The following is a 19,746-nucleotide window of genomic DNA, read 5'->3' on the forward strand; positions in this document are numbered from 1 at the left end:
TAAAGTTAACGTTGGTAATCAGTAGTGAGTTTGCAAAAATGACGATGTCAGCTGGCTCGTGCATCGCCGAAGTGGTTGCCATAGGTTACACATAATGATATGCATAGCGTCACCCCGTCCATTAACGGGAAAACGTGTTGTTCAGCCTGTCCTTGGTACACTGCAGTTTAAAAGCAGACAGGCCCAGCCATCGAGATGACTGCTGATGTTGTCCCTGATATGTCTTGTAGCACATGAAGAACATCACATGGAAATGTTTACAAAGGGGTCTTTAATACTTTTTTCCTAGCAGTTTCTGTAGGCTACACCATTCACCACCTCATTGAAATCAGGGCTGGGACCATGCTACATGCTAATAGCTAATAACGCACTTTCAGCTGAACGAGGTTTCCTTCTCGGGATATATTTTGCAATTTGTGCAACACAGAACATACTTCCTCATTCTGATTTAACCTGAAGAAAACAGGTGTTTATTCGATGATTAACAAGACTTACTACAGGTGTATAAGTTCATAGACCGATCTCCCCTAAACTCAGAACTCTTCTAAGAACGTGTCTTCCTCTCTCATGGCCTCTTGGCTTCCGACTGGAGCAGAACTACAGGGGGCTTTAATTGTGTCCCTGTGGGCTCCCTGTACGCCAAACCACAGAACAAAAGGGGATGTGAGGCTATAAATTATAACAGGCCTCTTCTATCTCTCATATCCTTATTATCAGCAGCAATATGCATCTGTAAATCCAGTATGGGTGCTTTTTAGTTGCTTGTCTATACAGAAATAGTGATAGGGACTAATGAGGCCTTGCTTGTTTTTATGTCATGAGTTCAGATCAGTCCAGCTTTATTGCTAAAACATGAAAATACAGTGAATAAAACACGTTAGAATAATCAACATCTGTTTGGTTCAGGCTCTTAATATGTCTTTGTTTATCTCTGTGCAGTACCTGGGGTTGGTCGAGGTGGAGGAGTCGAGAGGGATGCACGTATGCGAGGAGGCAGTGAATAAGCTTAAAGTTGTAAGTATCCCACACACAAACACAGACTCAAGCTTACTCACACCTCCCCTGCTGCAAGCGCTAGAGGTTCATTTTGTTGTATAGAGGCTGTATAAATGCTAACCCTAAGGATCTCAAACTTTACAGGAGCTCATTACTGACCCAGTTGTGCAATGCTCTGCACCAAGAATCGACCAAAGGAGCACACAAACACACACATTCAATACTCTCTGCAGGCTCCTCTCCTGTCTTGTTATTTTTCCATACCCTTTTCTACAGGTTTGGGGAAAAAATCAATACAGCATAGTATAACTTTATTATGTGTTGCAATGTTTTATTGATACACAGATGCCAAGTATGGATCTTTTATTCTAGAACTTATAAATATAATATTGCAAACACAATTAAAACTTTTTGGTACTAGAATGATAAAAAATAATTCCTTACGTTACGTCATTTATATGTCGGCCGAAATGAGTTTCCTCTTCAGGGTGTCTGGGCTCAGCCTTAGAGATAGGGTAAGGAGCGCAGACATCCGGAGGGAGCTCCGAGTAGAGCCGCTAAGGAGCAAGTTGAGGTGGTTCAGGCATCTGATTAGGATGCATCCCTGGGCGCCTCCCGGTGGAGGTTTCCCGGGCATGTCCAACTGGGAGGAGACCCCGGGGTAGACCCAAAGCCCGCTGGAGGGATTATATATCCCACCTGGCCTGGGAACGCCTCGGGATCCCTCAGGAGGAGCTGGAAAATGTTCCTAGTGAGAGGGACGTCTGGGCTAACTTGCTTAGCCTGCTGCCACCACGACCCGACCCCGGATAAGTGGAAGAAAATGGACGGATGGATGGGTCAGCTGTATAGTGCTGATAATGTTTCTTTGTGAGGTCAGCAGTAAGTTGACAAAAATGGCGGCATCATTTTGTAATTTCAGTTTAAAAGTAACAGTTATTTCAAATGCCACCTGCCGAAGGACATTTTCATTCAGTGAGGTGAATAGTTTTCCTCTGGGAACATCATTTGCTTCAAAATAGGTATAATAAATCACCAAATATTGCAATATACATTACACTCAGTATATTGCAAAATGTTTAAATTCACAATAATTTTGTATCATGACTAAATTTTATAGCTGGGCCTCGGGGGATTCAGACCCCTCCCACTTTTATCTCCATCCTCGCCCTCACGTGAAGGTCTCATTCCACATGTGTCTGTCTTCTCAACAGTTATTCTATATGTCTGATCCCACAATGCCCCAGAGAGCAGAAAATGAGATTTGGCCTATCATAAACATATAAACTCACAGTGACACACACACACACACACACACACACACACACACACACACACAACGCAGTTTGCCCCCCTGGGAAGCTGGATTCGGACAGGGAGCGTGTGAACAGAGTGACACAGACGGAAACAGGAGTCTCTGTCAGCATCTATATTGTCCTCACATCTGTACGAAGCCAATTTGTAATGCTTTTTTGGTGTACCTGGAATTAGAGTTGACTTTCAAAATTAAAGGGTAGCCCAGTAAAGCTGATAAGCAGAACATTTTTTGTGCATTAATGCTTATAGTAATAATCTGTAAGATTTTCATTTAAATAAATGTGTGTTAAGTCTCTATCTATCGCTGGGTGTCTGGTGCGACATTCGCGGGAACAATTACAAGCGGTGCCCAGTTAGTGACGCGTTTTCCATCACCCAGCAGTGGTTGGTCTGCCAGAGAGGGTAGGCGGAGCTAAGCGGCTGCTTTTCAGGTCTCTGCAAGTGTTGCGAGTAAACAGTAATCTACTATGGCTGAACAAACAAAGAAAAGATGGATGACTACAGATACAACTTCAAAAATAAGTGAAAATCCAGATGAAGGCAAACAGTCTAAAAAGGAAAGCGGCCGTCAGCGGGGAAAATCAAGAGTTACAACCGGAGCCAGCCGTTGACGTCACACATGCAACACACAATTACAATTTATTGCCTAAGGTGCCGCCAAAAAGAACAAACTGAGATCTTCAAATTACCACTTAATGTCACCGTAGCTAAGGCAACAAAATGTCAGAGTTAACTGAATCACAGGAGAAATGTTGCATGCATTCACTCTTGTCTCCTTCTACCTTTCACTTCCATTTCCTGTCATTGTTTTTCCCTCCTGAGCACAATCTATTCTTTCCATCCATCTATAGCAGCATCTTTCCTAAGCAGCCTTTCTGTAGTTTCTCACGCTCAAAACCGTCTCCCAAAGTTATCGCTTTCTTTTCATTTCCTGCACCACCTCCTCACGCAGCTCCCCTCTCCTTCTCCACTCTTTTCTTTCACTCTCAGTTTCTACACCTCTCTTCTCGCTCCCTCTGTCTTCCACTCAATGGGATTATGCAAAACTTGAGTCTCCTTGTCGCTTCGCTGTGGGTTTCAAAGCCTTTTCCTGCGGTGCTCCGGCTTTCTGTTTCACGCACACAAACTGAAACGCAGACTCATGTGCACACACACTTCCACACTCACATGGAGTTGCTGTTTTTTCAGCCTGTGTATTTTTAGCCGGACCCATGCTGAGTGTGTTATTAGCTCTGCCTGGTGCCCTCCTCTGGAGAAATGATTCTAAGTACCAGCTGGCACAGTTTTTACCTCTTTTGCCTCTCCGCTCTTAACCCGCCGCTACCTCATGTGCTGTAAGGACGTAATGATCACTTTATACAACCATGAATCATAGTTAAAGTGGCTTAACATGCTGTTAGCTTGTGGATCACACCTCTGCACGAATAAAGTAACATCTTGTAACATGCATTTACTGTGCAACATGCATTTACTGTGCGCTTTTCTTTGTTCCAGAGTGGGAAAAAGACGGTCAAAGCAGTACTGTGGGTGTCAGCGGATGGACTCAGGGTGGTGGATGACAAAACGAAGGTGAGTTAGCACTTTTATTTGTGTTTCCTCTGTCTTCTCATTCTCTCTACCTCATTACTCACTTTGCAACAAGGATCTTCAGTCTCATACAAAACACGCCACACTGGTATTTTGTCTATGGCTTCATTCTCAGCATCCGACAACAACCTGATAGCAAAACATAGATGGAAAAGAAACAGGAGGCACTCTGATGCTCTCACCCATCTCAGCATCTGCTTACCTTCATGTATATTTAATTAAGCCCATAGACTGTATAAATAAAAGACCCTGTGTGATGTCACCCATTAGTTTGTCATCTGCCCTTTTGAAGAGTTCAGCATTCTGGCCGTCCCACTTTTGTTTTTTTGGAGCCAGAAGGGACCATATGTGGACGAGAGGATGGCGTTGCAGATTTGCTAATTCAAGCTGATTCATTAGCAGGCGAAAGAGCTATTTAGTTGTTTATTAATCAGAAGCTAAAAGAGCTTTTGGAAAGCAGCTGATTTGCTGCTCGCCCTACCACATCTCCAGCAGAAGAGCAGTGTTCATTTCGTTAATGAACAAGTAATGTTCGTCATTGACGAAGATGAGACGTCAACGAGCTAAAAATAGATCTTTGATTATAAAAACTCTTTTCGTCAACAAGGCGAGACGGGACTAAAGTCTAAAATCCATGATATTTGAAAGCCTCAAGCACCAGTTAGAGATAACAGGTAGGTAGTTTTGCGTTTTACGCCTCATTTGACACAAAAAGGAACGATCATCGGCTGTCTGCTTCAGCAATGATGAAAAATTCGGATAAAATATGTAATCTAGTGTCTTTAGATGCTGTGCCCTTGTCGTTACTTATGGTTGATCTGCTGAAAAATAAAGTGTTAATTTTACCTGAAGCAAAGTTGTAAAAATGAGAAGAGGGAGTGTCCGATGTCATATCTCGTTCAAAATCATCATGTTTGAAATGTAGACTGCAGACCTGAAGATTTTTTAGACGATCCACCGGCACATTCTCGTTGTATTTCAGATTCTGTACCGCTCTGAGCCATTGCCTGCAGCGATCAATGTCCTTGACTGGTAAACAGTAGTATTTCACTCCAGGGTCTCTCGCTAGGCCGTTCCTTTCAGAAGGAGGGGTGCAATACACGCTTTGTGTTGTAGGAATATAGAATGGGGGAAACCACGAGCTGTTTGTACAACTTTCTCCACAGCATTATTGCTTCTATTGATTACAGAGAACACCAGCTTTGACTGACAGTGGCTTTTTCCAGGGGGCAATTGCTCCTTTAAACTATAAAGGGTAAAAATGACTAAAATGTGACTAAATCTAAAAAAGCTGCCAAAATTAACATTGCAGAAGGGCGAGCGGCGAGTGATCACCCTGATGCAGGTAACTTGACATAACCACTAAGTCTTCTATCAACTACAACCGGTGTCCTCTCTGCTCTTTTCTGAGGCCCATTCAAAGGCACCCTCACATAAATAAATGACTGACAAACACTGAACAAACTAACAACCCAGACAGTGAACAGAGACACCAACACCTGCTAATTAATGCTAACATGTCCCTCGTATTAACCTAGATCTTCACTCACTGAGAAAGAAATCCTGACAGGCCTCTTGGAACAATAAATCCCAACAAGCCATATTATTGGTTGAAAAAATGTTTGCATAACTTTAAGGCTTAATATAAATTTGCATGAATAGAGAAAGTAGCTATAGAGACCGAAACCTTCTTTGTACCAAGCTGTAAACATGGATAATTCTGCTGTGAAGTTGGGCTCTTTATTATAGGGCCTAATGGGGATTGACTCATTTTTGGAGACAGCCCCAAGTGGCGGCTCAAGGAACTGCAGGTTATGGCACTTCCTCGTTGGCTTCACTTCTTTGTAAAGACACATTTTCCATCCTCAGACCACCAACAAACGTGTCATTCTGTCCCAGTTTGATGACCTTAAGTCCCACAGCAGAAGGATCCACTATGTATTTACTTGCTTGCTGCTGTCGGGCTAGTTTGGATCTGTGTGTGTGTTTGTGTGAGCAGCTCCAGACCTGACATATGTGACTCATGGTTTCTAGCTGAAGATGCTTAGTGGGGGAGGGAAGATCAAGTAAACACAGAGACACACACTCATGCACTTGAGGAGTGTCTGGTGGCTGGGGAGGCCTCCTACAGACTGAGTGTGCGCTTCTATTCAGAGCGGAGCAGAATAAAGAGCAGCAGAGAATAGAGGAGAGAGCCTCTTTTCTTTCGCTTCACACACATGACCTCACCTCTCCCAGTCTCTCACTCCCACTCCTCCTCTCTCCCTCGACTTTAATCTCGCTCCTTTCTCGCCTTCAGTGATGTGTTTCATCTGCACATATTAAAGGATCAAAAAAAAAAACCCAAACCAAAAAAGAAGCAATGCGACACATTGCTGTTGCACCGAGTGACATATTCCTTTAATACAATAAAAACCCACATAAACTGTCCTGCACCCAGGCTGTGTTCATGCACATGTGAAAATACCACCCAACAAAGGCACTGTTTCTGCATGACTGAGTATGTTTGCAAAAAACTACAGTGCCCGGCTGTGAGCTACGTATGTAAGATAAGATGAGATAAGGTAATCCTTTATTCATCCCACAACGGGGACATTTACTGTGTTAACAGCAGCAAAGTGGATATTGCAACATTACAATAAAGGGCATATGAAAATAAACAAGTGTATCCTAAAAAATATGTACACAACTAATAAGATAATACACAACAGACCAAATGGACCACCTGTTGTAATAATATAAGAGAAGTATTGCACATGTTTAGAAGTGAGATAGTCATATTGCACATTAATAAATAAAAATAAGTATTGCACATGTAGATTATGGAGAGATGCAGCACTCTTTACAGGAGTGTTATTGCACATCGTGTCCGTTTTGGTGCGAGTGTTTCAATATATGTCAGCTGTATTAATAGATTCATAGCTTGATTTTGAGATGAGTTGCACATACGGGCTAGGGAAGCAAGTTATCATTGAGGAAAAGACAAATTAATTGTTTGTTTTTTTGGTCTATTTAAGGGATTTACCGACAATATGTCAACACATAATTACACAAACACTAATGGCCAGAGATGTGGACTTGAGACTTGAGTCGACTCGAGTCACTGTTTTGATGACTTGTGACTTGACAAGAAACAAATGACTCGAGACTCAACTTGGACTTGCAAGTTAATGACTTGAGACTTGACTTGAGGCATGTGATTTTAATGATTGGAGGACTGGCTGTCAGTCAAACTCCTCGCTATGGCAACAACTTTTTCTCCACTCAAGATCCAGCACTCTTACCTGTAGTATCCGGTCTTTATAAAGAGAAAAGACAAGATATTAGTATCCCGTCTAATAATGATATTATTGGCTTATTTATATAACCTGTTCATAAAGTATGACAATGAATTGTATCTGTATTATCTCGGCACAGGCGCAGTCATGATGATGGTCTGCTCTGAGACAGTATTGAGTAGTAACGAGTGCGACTGATGAGGCTTCTTTTTGGGGGCTTTGATGTTGGGTGTTGCCATAGCGAGGAGTTTGACGGACATGACTCATCCAGTCATGACAATCACATACCGGGGAGCTTTTTGAGTCCTCCAATTATGATTCCCAGTTTGCGCTGCGTACATACTTGACAGTGAGACAGAAACTTTGAATTATATCATTTTATATTTAACAGCTAACATTCAAACTTATGAACACACTCAAGTCATCCAAGTCATCATTACCTCAAGTCAAGTCGAGTCTCAAGTCATTTATTTTTTGTCAAGTCAAGTCACAAGTCATCAAAACAGAGACTTGAGTCGACTCGAGTCCAAGTCACCAAGTCTCAAGTCCACATCTCTGCTTTAAGACTTCAGCAGCAAGGGATTGAACCAGCAACCTTCCAATAGAAAGACGGCCGACTCTAAGTTATTACGCACAAGATAGTGGAAGTTAAAGTTTAATCAACTGCATGATATAATTGAACACACAAAGTAGCAAAGACAAATAAATAAATGAATATTTGCTGGGACTAAATCACAAAAACAGTTCCCTAAAGTCAGCTTATGATGTGTGTGACGTTGCCTTCAAAACCTTGTCTCCACAGCCCGTTAGTTCAGCAGTGTGTGAACTCTAAAAGACTTCAACCACACTGTGGCCTTTGTGTGAAAACAGCAGAAGAACGATTCATTTACTGACACATTTTCCACTTCAACAAAGTTATATTCAAGCGATCACATCAAGGTTTTACAGTGCTTTCCTTCACTCTTTCTTTCACTGCCTCTTCTCGCTTTTTTACCATCAGTTCAGCCTCCGTCTATGAATCAGCAAGCCCGCCTAATAACGCCCACGCAGACATTATTCAGACTCCTTCCCACACTCAGTGAATGTACTGTATATATGTGTGTGAGCACAACGACCTTCATCAGGCCCGAACAGAAGAGACCAGTAAAAGTCTTTTTGTGAGCGTCACATGGTGCTATTCTTCCTTTCAGCGATGCAGGGACATGAGCTGAGTCACCTTTACCCACAAGTACTTTGTTCTTCACTTCATTTAAGAACATCACACCAATACCAACAGTTTGATGTGTTTTTAGCTTTTGCCTTGGTACCAACATCCTCCTTATTCACTATCTAGCCCACAATGAATGAATGAACTCTTTCCGCTACATCCTTCCTTCTTTTCTCCTCCTTTCCCTCCCCATCCTCCTCCTTCCTTTCCTAATCCTCTTGCTGAGAGGAAGGAAGTGAGCGGATGAGTGTGTGAACCCTCCTTCTCGCCTCTTGTTTAGCTTCTCTTTCTGTTCTCGGTGAGTCAAAGAGGTGAGCTGGGGGCCCCTTAATGTACACAGAGAAAGGATAGGGCCCCTTTAAGTTTCCTCTATAGCGACTATAGACACTGGAGACTAGGCTGAATAACCCTTTTGTAGAGGGACGGCCGAGTGGTGGAAACATCTCAGAGATGAAAAGAGGGTTCAGTGTCATTAGTCTGTCGTCACTTTCTTTTCCGTCATTGGTGGATGCGTAAATAGGTTGGAGTGCGTGGGGTTTCATGGGGTTAACTGAGGTTGAAAGCAGCGTGTCAAGTATTGGATGAGTCCATAAGCTTGTGTGAACCTATATTTCCTGTCTGCCACTCAACACTCAGATGTAATTTGATGCGATCTACCTGCTCGATTGACTTCTCTGTTTCCCCCTCAGGACCTCATTGTGGACCAGACCATAGAGAAGGTGTCTTTCTGCGCTCCTGATCGGAACTACGACAAGGCCTTCTCCTACATCTGCCGGGACGGTACTACCAGACGGTGGATGTGCCACTGCTTCATGGCTCTCAAAGACTCGGTGAGGGGGCAATTATAAACTTCCATTTACCCCTCAGGGATGTTCTCTACATAAAGAGTCTAAGACCAGACGCCCTGTTCCTCTCGCTCCTGATCCACTTCTTTCTTTAGCTCAATGGGATCTTCTATTCTCATCTTTCATGGTCGACGGTTAACTCTCTGTAATGTAAGACTAATTCACTTCCATTTTCTATTAGAAGTTGAAACTTATAAGAATTGAAATTTAAACAACTAAAATATACATAAAAAAATCAACAACTTCCTTTAAAATAAACTAGCATAATGGCGCAGTTACTTAGATCATGGCTTCATCCAAAAACATTATATGCACAAATTCTTAAAGGTATAGCTTGTCCTACTCGGTTTAGGCATCTACCTGTCCAACAGAAAGAAGACCAACTCTGCATCTCTCTTCCGCCATGTTCGCCGGTCTGAATGGGGCCCAGTTGCTAATTTGAATCACTCCCACACTCACCTATACGCTGTGAGGTCAGGGAACAATAAACAGCGCCCCTCCTGAAAACGTCCCGCTCAAAGGAAAACAACAGAATAGATGCAGAGGGAAGGGTCTCACAAGGGTCTGCACACACACTCACCAACACACATGTATAGAGGCCCATAAGTGATGATTTATATTATATTTTATTTGTAAAAGTCTATATTTTATTTTTCTAGGAAAATCCTACTTATTAAACCTTTAAAAACTTTTAGGCACTAAACTCTGCTGTCTTATCTCTTTAATTTCATGCAGCCCTTTGCCTACTAAAGTTATGCACAATGGTTTATGGATTAATGGTGGTATTGCAGTCATGTAAACTGTTGTACTTGTGGATGGCAGGCAGCGTGAGTGGAAAGGATGGAAAACCAGGATTCAGATTTCTCAGTTGCAAGAAGGATTTTTTTTCAGGCCGGCCACACGAAAGAAAAACTGGCTCTCCTCACAGCCTTCAAACTGACAAAAACCGACCAACCAGTCTGCTATTTCCTCTTACCTTTTATACCCTGTTGCCTGCTTCCTTGAACCAATCAGGTTGGAGCTCTGTAATCAGTGCCAAGTTGCCTCAGGTGGAATCAATCACCCCTCACCTGTTGTTCAACGAGACTACATCATGTTTTATCAGAATTTACTTCATAGCAGGTCTAACTAAAACATACACATTATTAAAAAAGTGAAGAAATGAAACATTCACTTTTTTAAAATTGTAATCAGAAGTTTAGTTCATGTAAAAATTAATATTAACTAGATAATCCTTTAAAGGGCACATTTATCCACAAACAAACCTCGATCAATGAGCGAGAGGAATGCTATTATTTTTATGACTGTCATCTTTTACACATAAGTGAATCACATTCAGCACACTTCAACTAGTCTGTATCTTTAGTTATTTTTATTAAAACAGATGTCAGTAGGATTTTGATTTTTTCTTTGTCTTGCAACGGAACTCTGAAGTTGTAGTTTTACTTAGCACTTACATTGTAAGTAGTAATCTTTTACTATTACTAATTTAAGTCTTGAAAACTGGATCTTTGTTTGAAGTCAGTGCAGGAATAAGTCGAGAAAGTGATCAGTTAGTTGACAATAAAGGGCTTAATTGCTAATTTTGTTAGTCATTAAAGAGCTCAAGAAAAAATCCCTTATTTTGGTTTCTGAAGGTTTTAAACTGAGTCTTGGGAAACTTTGATCTGCATTTTATATTTTTGAAACAAAGCAATCGTTAGCATCTGACATGTATCTTTAAGAAAAAAAAGCAATCCATTCTGTAGCTCCAGTTTCTGTCGTTTGGTTGTTTTAGGCTATTAAATACACATTCGACGGCTTCATTGCAGTGTTTTTGTTTGTCTTCTTGTTGTTGTAGTTAGGGCGATTTCTAACCTCTGGCATTTCCTGTTTGACTGACCTTGAGGTTGTAATCTAAAAGCAACTGCAACAGAACCAAAGCCGTCCTGGAGCACTGCGGTTCCAACGCGACGGCGGTTTCATCAGCTTAGACTGTGAGTCGGATTATTAATGTGGACGGAAGCGAGCGCAGCACAGACCTGCGGGATTAGGAGAGGGGATTAGACAGAGGCCTGTAGAGTTATCTGTCCATCTCTATCTGTCTCTATTCCCATCAAACTCTCCATATCTCTATGTGCTAATCTTAGACTGAACTGTCTCCTCTATGGCAGCGTGTGCTGGTGGTGGGAAAGTAGGAATACATTGCAGACGGCATTCAGTGTGAGGACACATAAACTCATGTTGCAATTTGAGAGATTTAAGGTTGAAACCTGCACCGTAATCTGATTTTGCTGTCATTTATGTGAATATGTGAGACTTTGTAATTAAACTGTCAATTAATTTTTGTCCTCCACTAGGGGGAGAGACTGAGCCATGCTGTGGGCTGCGCGTTTGCCGCCTGTCTGGAGAGGAAGCAGCGCAGGGAGAAGGAGTGCGGTGTGACGGCTTCCTTTGACGCCATTCGCACCCTGTTCGTGCGTGACGGCTCCTTCCGCGCCAACTCCTCCAGCAGCGAGCGCGATGACAAAATGCAGGACAAGAAGAAAGGTAGGAGGCACACATATTTAAAAAATGCTTCTTAAAATGTTAAAAGTCAAGCACATACTAAGCACATCAGTGACAGGCCACTGTGACATCAGCTGTTAGTTTGTGAACCCCCTGAAGTCTGAACTCGGCATTTTTGCTGTCGTCAAAGAAGATTTAAAATTAAATTAAATTATTATTAATTAAATTATCGTGGCCCTTAAACTCATTAGGAAAATGTGGAGGAGGAGAAGTTTGTAGTCGCCCCCTGCTGGCCATTAGAAGGAATGCAGGTTTAAGCCACTTCCATATTAGCTTCAATTTTGAAACCACAAGGCTACACCCACTTCTTACATACAGTCTATGATAGGGTGGATTATGTAATGACCATGCACCGACTTCCTCCTCCAGACCAACCCTCTGCCATCCCAGCCCTCCCGCCTGGCACCGCCTCTCCGCCCGAGGGCGCAGCGTCCCCCATGGATCGCTCAGCGCCCGGCGGGCCACACGCCATCCCTCGACGCCACGCGCCCATCGAGCAGCTGGTACGTCAAGGCTCATTCCGGGGATTCCCGGCCCTCAGCCAGAAGAACTCTCCCTTCAAGAGGCAGCTGTCGCTCCGCCTCAACGACCTGCCATCCACACTGCAACGCAAGACAGACTTCCAGGCTAAGAACCCTGGTGAGTTGACAGTAACTGAAGTTAGACTCGTATGGGCTGATGGCGGGACCTACTGACCTTCTTCTTCCTCAGTCCGGGGTTGGGGAGAAATAACTTGCATGGCTTAGGCCCTGCAGCAGACAAAAAGTAGCTCTCGACAGTGGAGTTAAGTAGTTGTTGTAATATTACATACTTGGGGGATGCAGGTGCAGTTTTTTTCTTGGTCAAGTTCAGAACAATAAACAAAAACACACAAATTCCTGTGAGCATCAAACAGAGCCTCTTGGTTTTACCTAAGATGACACCCAAAGGTGTTGAGACTTCAGTGTTCCCTTGAAATTCATTCCAATTTAACTTCAAAGGTAGTTTGACAACATTAAAGCTCTTAAATAACATCATCCCACATCACACTAGAATAGTACCTCTAGTATTATTTACTATGTGGAGCGACTCGAGCTGCACGGACAATTCCTTCCAGTTTGGCACTGCAGGAGTCATTGCCACCACTGCCCTGCACCAGTACTGCGCTCATACTTTCAGGCCCACCACCACCCCGGCATCCCCAGCATCCACCTGCAGGCTCCGCTTAGGGGGGGGTTAAGATACTATCTCATCACTCCTTAAATATCTGCATGTAAAATAAATCTGCGAGGAGTGGTCGGAGCCGAGACGGCAAACGCAAGCTATGATCTGCTGCTGCAGGAACATTTCAAACTAAAGAACTACATTTAGAGAGATCAGAAGGATGATTATGAAGTTAGATTCAATGGGAAAATGTCAAAGCTACTTCTCCAAACATGAAAGTGCACTGCATCACTTCTGGTGCAGGACGAACCCACAAGAAACATTAGAGAGCGCAGTGCATGCTGCATCTGCAACTGCATCTTACTTTTTTCAACTGGCATTCTTGTTTTAGCTTCAGGAACACTAAAGCAATGAGCAATGAGTGCACAAACAAAGTGTGCAAAGGTTGGCACATCGCTACAGCTTCTACTCACAAACAGACACTACACATGGGGATGTCTAAGGAAACTTATAACAGAATAAACCTTAAACAAAGATTGCCTTTGTGCTCATGTTTTCATACAGAAAGGCTGTAATTCTGAAACTGAATCCCAGCCAGGAAAAAACTCCCAACTATTATTAATACCAGTGCTAATGATCGGGCCTGTGCAGCTCTGAGGGATCAATGCTTTTTACTGAGAAAAACTATTTATAGCTGCCTTATCTTTCACAGGTTAACACACACATGTGGGACACACCCACTCTGTGTGGTGCCACAGGATCAGAGCGCTCAGAGGCCAGTCTGATTAGAGTCATTAGGAGAGATGAGAGAGTTGACTGGGAAACTCCCCTGACTCGGATACTAGACCACAACATTCAACTCCCACTCTTACTCCATATCTCATATTCACTCCTTTTATTTCTGCCTCTTATTCCCCCATGATGCTTAGTGGTGGTGAATCTGATGCAGTTTGAAACCTATACGCACAATGTTCTCTCTTTTCACCTTTCTAGAGCACACACACAGATACACACACTTAGCAGTCGCAGCCAATTCCGCTGCCTCCCTGGTCCCTTGTGACTCTCTGAACAATGTGTGTATTGATTGGTGCGGTCAATCAGCTGTCCCGGTTAGCCTTCAGCGAGCCTTCTGTCTGCCCTTGAACCTGCCACCGCACTGAGAGAAACACACACACATACATACGTATACTCACACATGTGAAGTGCCTAGAGTGCATTGGACTGTGTGTGACACTGACAAGAGACTAGGGAAAGCGACAGATCACAGGGTCGGTCTCTGCAGAACAAAGCACAGAGAAATCTTTAATGAGAGACCTTGCACATGCCTCCAGCATCCTCTGATCTGCATCCTCCTTAGGACCACCAAGCACATGTAAGAGAGAGATATACAGTACATGTGTAAGAAGAGTCACAACACAGAGCTTTTGGGGTTGGACCCACAACTGGCCCATTTGTTAAAAACATTAATTAATTACCGTCACTTTAAAGATATAATAAGCAGGAATTTTCCTCGCATTTTGTTAACAACACATTCAAACTGGGCCCCTCCTCCTGGGCTCTTCGTCATCAGAAGCTCACTCTCACTCTCTCGTGCGAGAACACGCCCACCCAGCAGAGCTAACACCGACAGCATCATGGTTACCTCTGCGCTAGCATGCTAACCGCCGGTCACCGTTGTGCTAGCATGCTAACCGCCGGTTAGCTTGTCCTACCCGGTTTGAGGCACCTACCTGTCCAAGAGAAAGAAGGCCAACTCTGCATCGCTCTTTCGCCATGTTCGCCAGTCTGAATGGAGCCCAGTTTTGAATCTGAACCACTCCCACACTCACCTATACGTTGTGATTGGCTCAGGGAATCACAACAGCGCCCCTTCTGAAAACGTCCCGTGCAAAGCAAAACAACAGAATAGCTGAGGGAAGGGCCTGCACACACACTCACCAACACACATGTATAGAGGCCCATAAGTGATGATTTATATTATATTTGTAAAAGTCTATATTTTATTTTTCTACTAATCCTACTTATTATACCTTTAAGCCCACTCCTTTACATTAATTCCTCTGCATGTGCGTGTTATAAAGAAATGACTACAATAAAATTAAAGAAACCCAAGAGGAGGGAGAAGTGGAGGGCATGGAGGAAAAATAAATGACGTGATGTATCCGAGGCCTTCATTGTAAATGAAGGGACTAGAGGACAAAGACGATGGAATTAGATATTATATCTATTTATATCTGAGGTTGGTGCAGGAGAGGTTTAAAGCTGCAGTCGGGGCTGTAGTCAGAAAGGAACATTATGCTGCATAATCCCTCACTGGTCGGATACATTACAGCTGGTTTGAAAACATGGATAAGCTAAGCCAAGTTCACCTCTGTCTGAGTCGTCCCAATGCACAACACACACAGGGCATTGACATAAAAGGGTAAATAGTACATAGAATAGAAGGCTACATAAGGTGGGAGTTATTTTGGCCTGTAAGTGTGAACCTTAAAATTTCATGTTTGTCCTGAGAATCTGTGTTTATGATACGTTTTAGGTCAAAAGCAGACAGCATCAAAGTCTACATCTGCTCCAGTTTCGATGCGTTTGATGATAACTGGGTCTGTTACACAAACTAATGAATATTTTTTCTTCATCTTTCTGTTTGTTTGTCTCTCTCCTCCCGTTTCATCTCTTCTTTCATTATTTTCCTTATCTCTCTTCACTCCATCGCCTCCAATCTTTGGCTTCTTTCTTTCCGGTATCAGAGATGGACATGGGGATGCCAGACGAGGGAGAAGGTAGTATTAACGCTCTGTGTGGCCAGATGAACTCCTCCCTCACTAAGCCATCAGACGAGCTCTTCACCAACCCCTCTTTGTCTGCAAATGGCCCCCCGACCTGCACTGTGCCCCCTATCCTGCCTCCACCGCCCGCACCAATGCAGGGTAAGAAAGACTGCATCAGATCAATAGTAACATTGATTTTTTGAAGTACACACTCTTAACTGAACTCGGTTACACTTACTAAATCTTTATCTTTATCCCTCCAGCCACTTCCTCCTGGGTGCAGCCGGACCCTCCGCTCCACTCTCCCCCTCCGGTTTCAGTGGCAATGCAGATGCAGATGCAAATGCAGATGCAGTGTGGACACCGGCGCACACCTTCCGAGGCTGAGAGATGGCTGGAGGAGGTCTCCAAGGCTGTCAAGGCTCAACAGACCCCTCCACCCGGCCCCACCATCCCAATCATCCCTGGACCACCCTCCATGTCCAATCAACAGATGTCTAGTCAGGCAGCCATCGCAGCTGCCCCAGTGTCCGCTGTCCCTCTGTCCCATGGCACCGTGTCCAAACCTCTCATCTCCGGCCCCTCTGCTCTCTCAGGTCCGGCCCCGATGCCCCTCCAACCCATCTCAATATCGTCTGTTCCTCTAATACCCGGCCCTCCAGTTACAGGCCCACCTATGTCTCTACCATCAATGTCCATTCCCACGATGTCCGGTCCAAGCATGACAGGTGCACCCATGATCCAGCCCTCCCTCCCACAAAACTCCCTTCCCAGCTCCATGCAGCCCTTCCCCTTGGCTTTTGATGCCGCTCCAGCCCCCGTGGGAATGTTTGCCAGTCAGCCTGTCCAACCGGCATTCGTGCCTATGCAGACCTACATGCCAGGCCTGGCCAGCAGTATGACTTACCCCAATGCCAGTGTGCCTGTGGTTGGCATCACACCATCGCAAATGGTGGCCAATGTCTTCTGCACCGCTACAGGCTCGTCTGGTGCAGGGGGTTCCATGGGCTCGGCAGGAGGAGGACCCAAAGTGGGGCCACTCGGAACAGTCGGCCAGCACCATCCTTACCCAGGAGCACCGAATGCAGTTGGGGACACTGGAGGGTTTTCCACCCCACCGTTATCAACAACTATCAATGGCCTCCCACCGCACAGTAGCATGATGGACCTGCAGAATGGGACCTCCAGCAGCAGTAGCAGCTGGCCGCCAGAGGGCAGCCAGCTAACAGCCCCAGCACCCAGCGTTTCGCAAGACGATGATCGTTTTGAGGCCAAGTGGGCGGCCCTGGAGGCCAAACCGGCGCCTCAGCAGCCTGGCAACATGGCGCCAGCTGCAGCCGCCAACCCATTTTCCAAGACTTTTGAGATTGAGCCAGAGTTGTCCTCCCAAAGCTGTAGCTCTAACGCTGGAATCAAAGCCTGAGAGAGCCGGATGCTAATTCCAGCATCTCCGCTTAGAACAGGATACAGGTCCTTGAAGTTAGCCTAGCGTCTGACCTATGGCAGCCTAGAAACTTGCTAAAAGCCCTCATAGGAGTCAATGCTATTATGATTAATTGCTTTCTTTACACTCCCTTGAGAGCTTTGGAGGAGGTTGGCAGATTGCGGGGCTTCCATTGGAGAATCAGATCTCTAGCTGACTAGACTTGATGGACTGAATCCTTCCACTCCACCCACTAACCACCTCTCCTCCCCGCTTTCACTTCTCCACTCTGGCTTTACTTTAACTGCTGCGAATCCCCGGGATGTACTGTATGTGCCACCCTGAGGATACCGTGGCGGGGAGACAGCTCAGTGGTTTCTTTCTTCGAGGAGGGACTCCATCCGTTCCAAACTACATATGAGATGTTTCTTTCTGATGGAGGTTTTGGTGGAGAATTCAGCGGATATGGCTACATCAAAGAAGCAGACAAGCAATTTGTTGACTGACGATCAGAGTGATGCTGATCCTAGTCGAGCACAGCGGAGGTTTGGATACCTGAAAGGACTTGCCAATGATGTAAGACCCGACCCTACCAACCCAAAAGGACTTACTGACTGATAGTAGAGATTTATGGCCAAAATTATTTTATTTATTGTATTTCTTTTTTTATTTCAACAAGTTATATATACATAAAAATCTAATTTTTAAAGCAGTGTTCCAGGAGGTATATTTATTTTAGTTGAACCATAAAGAGGAGGGAAAGAACAGGTAGCAGACTGGTATCAGGGCAGCAGTTTGGGGTGACAGGAACCAAACAACAAGTGCTGACAGCAAGTACAGCAGTGTGTAGTGCGACATGTGACACAGTAGTGTATATAGCAGCATGTTTCTTCCACCCGACAGCCTCTCACGTATATACGCTTCACAGCTGGTGAGGCCGATGGCTTCATTGTACCCCATTTCTGTTTCTAACTTCAAGGGACATCACTTCAGGATATACAGCACTCAGACGCTCTGGACAAAACAGCACAACAGGACTCCATCTTCTCTGGACACATCCAAGGAACTTTGACAACTCAGTGACAACAGACAAAAAAAAAAAAATACTACAACACTGTGCAACCCGTCGAAAAAATGAATCACTACATTCCAACATTCAGAAATCCTTTAATATGTTCAAACAGGGTATAGCGTCATCGCGTACAGTATGATTGTGTACTCCCCTCTATGTTCTACTGTCTGCTGCAGTAGTACTGAGCTCAATACAGGTTTCAAATGAGGTGAAAAGAGAAGAGGCACATGAGTGACAGACTGATAATTTGAATGAAAAAACTATTAAGGGAATTTAATTGAAAGATTGATTGAAAGATGAAAGAACTGAAGAATAGGTTGCTTGAGGCAAAAAAGGAAAGCGTATGTGAAAGACTGAAGGAGAGAATGGAGTTATACCTTTAAAAAAAAAAGAGACGGAGGAAGTCTGAAGAAAGGAAAGGAAATATGTTACGATAGACGAGATAAGACGAAGACTCACTCGTCGCTTAGCCCACAACACGATCACGTCTCATGTTCCTCCCCTCTTAAAACCTCACAAACAACATCATATTTTTAAAATATATATGGCTTATTTTATAACATTTCTAAGTATGTGCAACTTCCAGTATACTTTAATAATGTCATCGAAGCCTTCTGTGTTTGAACTTGCAGCTCTGGCACGAGTCAGAAAAGCTCAGGTTGATTCAAGAATGTTCTTATAGAAGGGCTTTTTCCATATGTATCTAAGAGGTAATTGGATTGTATGGATATGGACAGCCACTGATGAGGTTTCCTGCTCATTAACTCCCCACAGTGTAATTAGCTTATTGAGCCTCTTCCTGTGGCAGTGATCCTGTCTGACAGGCTGCCCATCAGAGAAGCGACTGGCTCTTCCCAGGGTCCTTTGTTTTCAGACGAATCAATATTTCTTCCAGACTGAACAATTCCAAATATCTCTCTTTACCCTCCTCTCTCTGCAAGACGAGACCGATTCACTCATGAAATTACTGCTTTTATTTTTTCGAAAAATATATTTTAGTCCTCGACTCTTGTTTGCACGCCCTCCAAATTATAAATGTAGGTTAATTGTGTTCCACGTTAAAGCAAACTAAATGACCTCATAAACTTGATTGTAAAACCATAGTTTAGTGATGGTAACAAAGCAAACCAGTGGAATTTATTTTTAATCTTTATTTACAGAATTTTTGTATTTAAACCTACATATTTGTATTGTAATTACATTGTACAAAAGATAAATAAAGTAATATAATATTACACATGCTGATGTTTTGTAAGTGGTGGATTTTTAGCCTTTTCAAGCTTTTTCTTTATCCTCTCGTCCTGTCCATCCTTCCTTTTATAACTCTCTATTCTTTACGTTCACCTTTGTTTCCTTTCATTTCTGCGCCCTTGGATCTCGACTGCTGTCTCTTATTATTGATCTGACTCCTCTTACTCTTCATCTTTTTTTCCCTCCAACTGTTAAGTGAAGGTAAGGGGTAAGTACATTTCCATCTCTGTAATACACCTTATGAACTACTTGGTTTTAGGACATTGATTTAGAAGGTAAGAGGAGTTAGTTTTGGCACCCATGGGCGGTACA

General features: G+C 43.7%; 1 protein-coding gene across 2 annotated transcripts in view; it reads left to right on the plus strand.

The window, feature by feature from the left end:
• Positions 1 to 19,420, plus strand: part of numbl (NUMB like endocytic adaptor protein) — a 66,571-nt gene extending 47,151 nt beyond the window's left edge. For both annotated transcript variants that reach the window (XM_069676711.1, XM_069676710.1), the window contains exons 3-9: positions 940 to 1,014; positions 3,808 to 3,882; positions 9,075 to 9,215; positions 11,570 to 11,759; positions 12,147 to 12,416; positions 15,668 to 15,847; positions 15,952 to 19,420. In XM_069676711.1, coding sequence (XP_069532812.1) covers positions 940 to 1,014; positions 3,808 to 3,882; positions 9,075 to 9,215; positions 11,570 to 11,759; positions 12,147 to 12,416; positions 15,668 to 15,847; positions 15,952 to 17,111 — 2,091 coding nt within the window. In that variant the 3' untranslated portion in view covers positions 17,112 to 19,420. The remainder of the gene's footprint in view (positions 1 to 939; positions 1,015 to 3,807; positions 3,883 to 9,074; positions 9,216 to 11,569; positions 11,760 to 12,146; positions 12,417 to 15,667; positions 15,848 to 15,951) is intronic.
• Positions 19,421 to 19,746: the final 326 nt, after the last annotated feature.

This window comes from Semicossyphus pulcher, unplaced genomic scaffold (assembly GCF_022749685.1).
Source record: "Semicossyphus pulcher isolate SPU_LCO1_2020_fin unplaced genomic scaffold, fSemPul1.0.p SCAF_26, whole genome shotgun sequence".
NCBI lineage: Eukaryota > Metazoa > Chordata > Actinopteri > Labriformes > Labridae > Semicossyphus > Semicossyphus pulcher.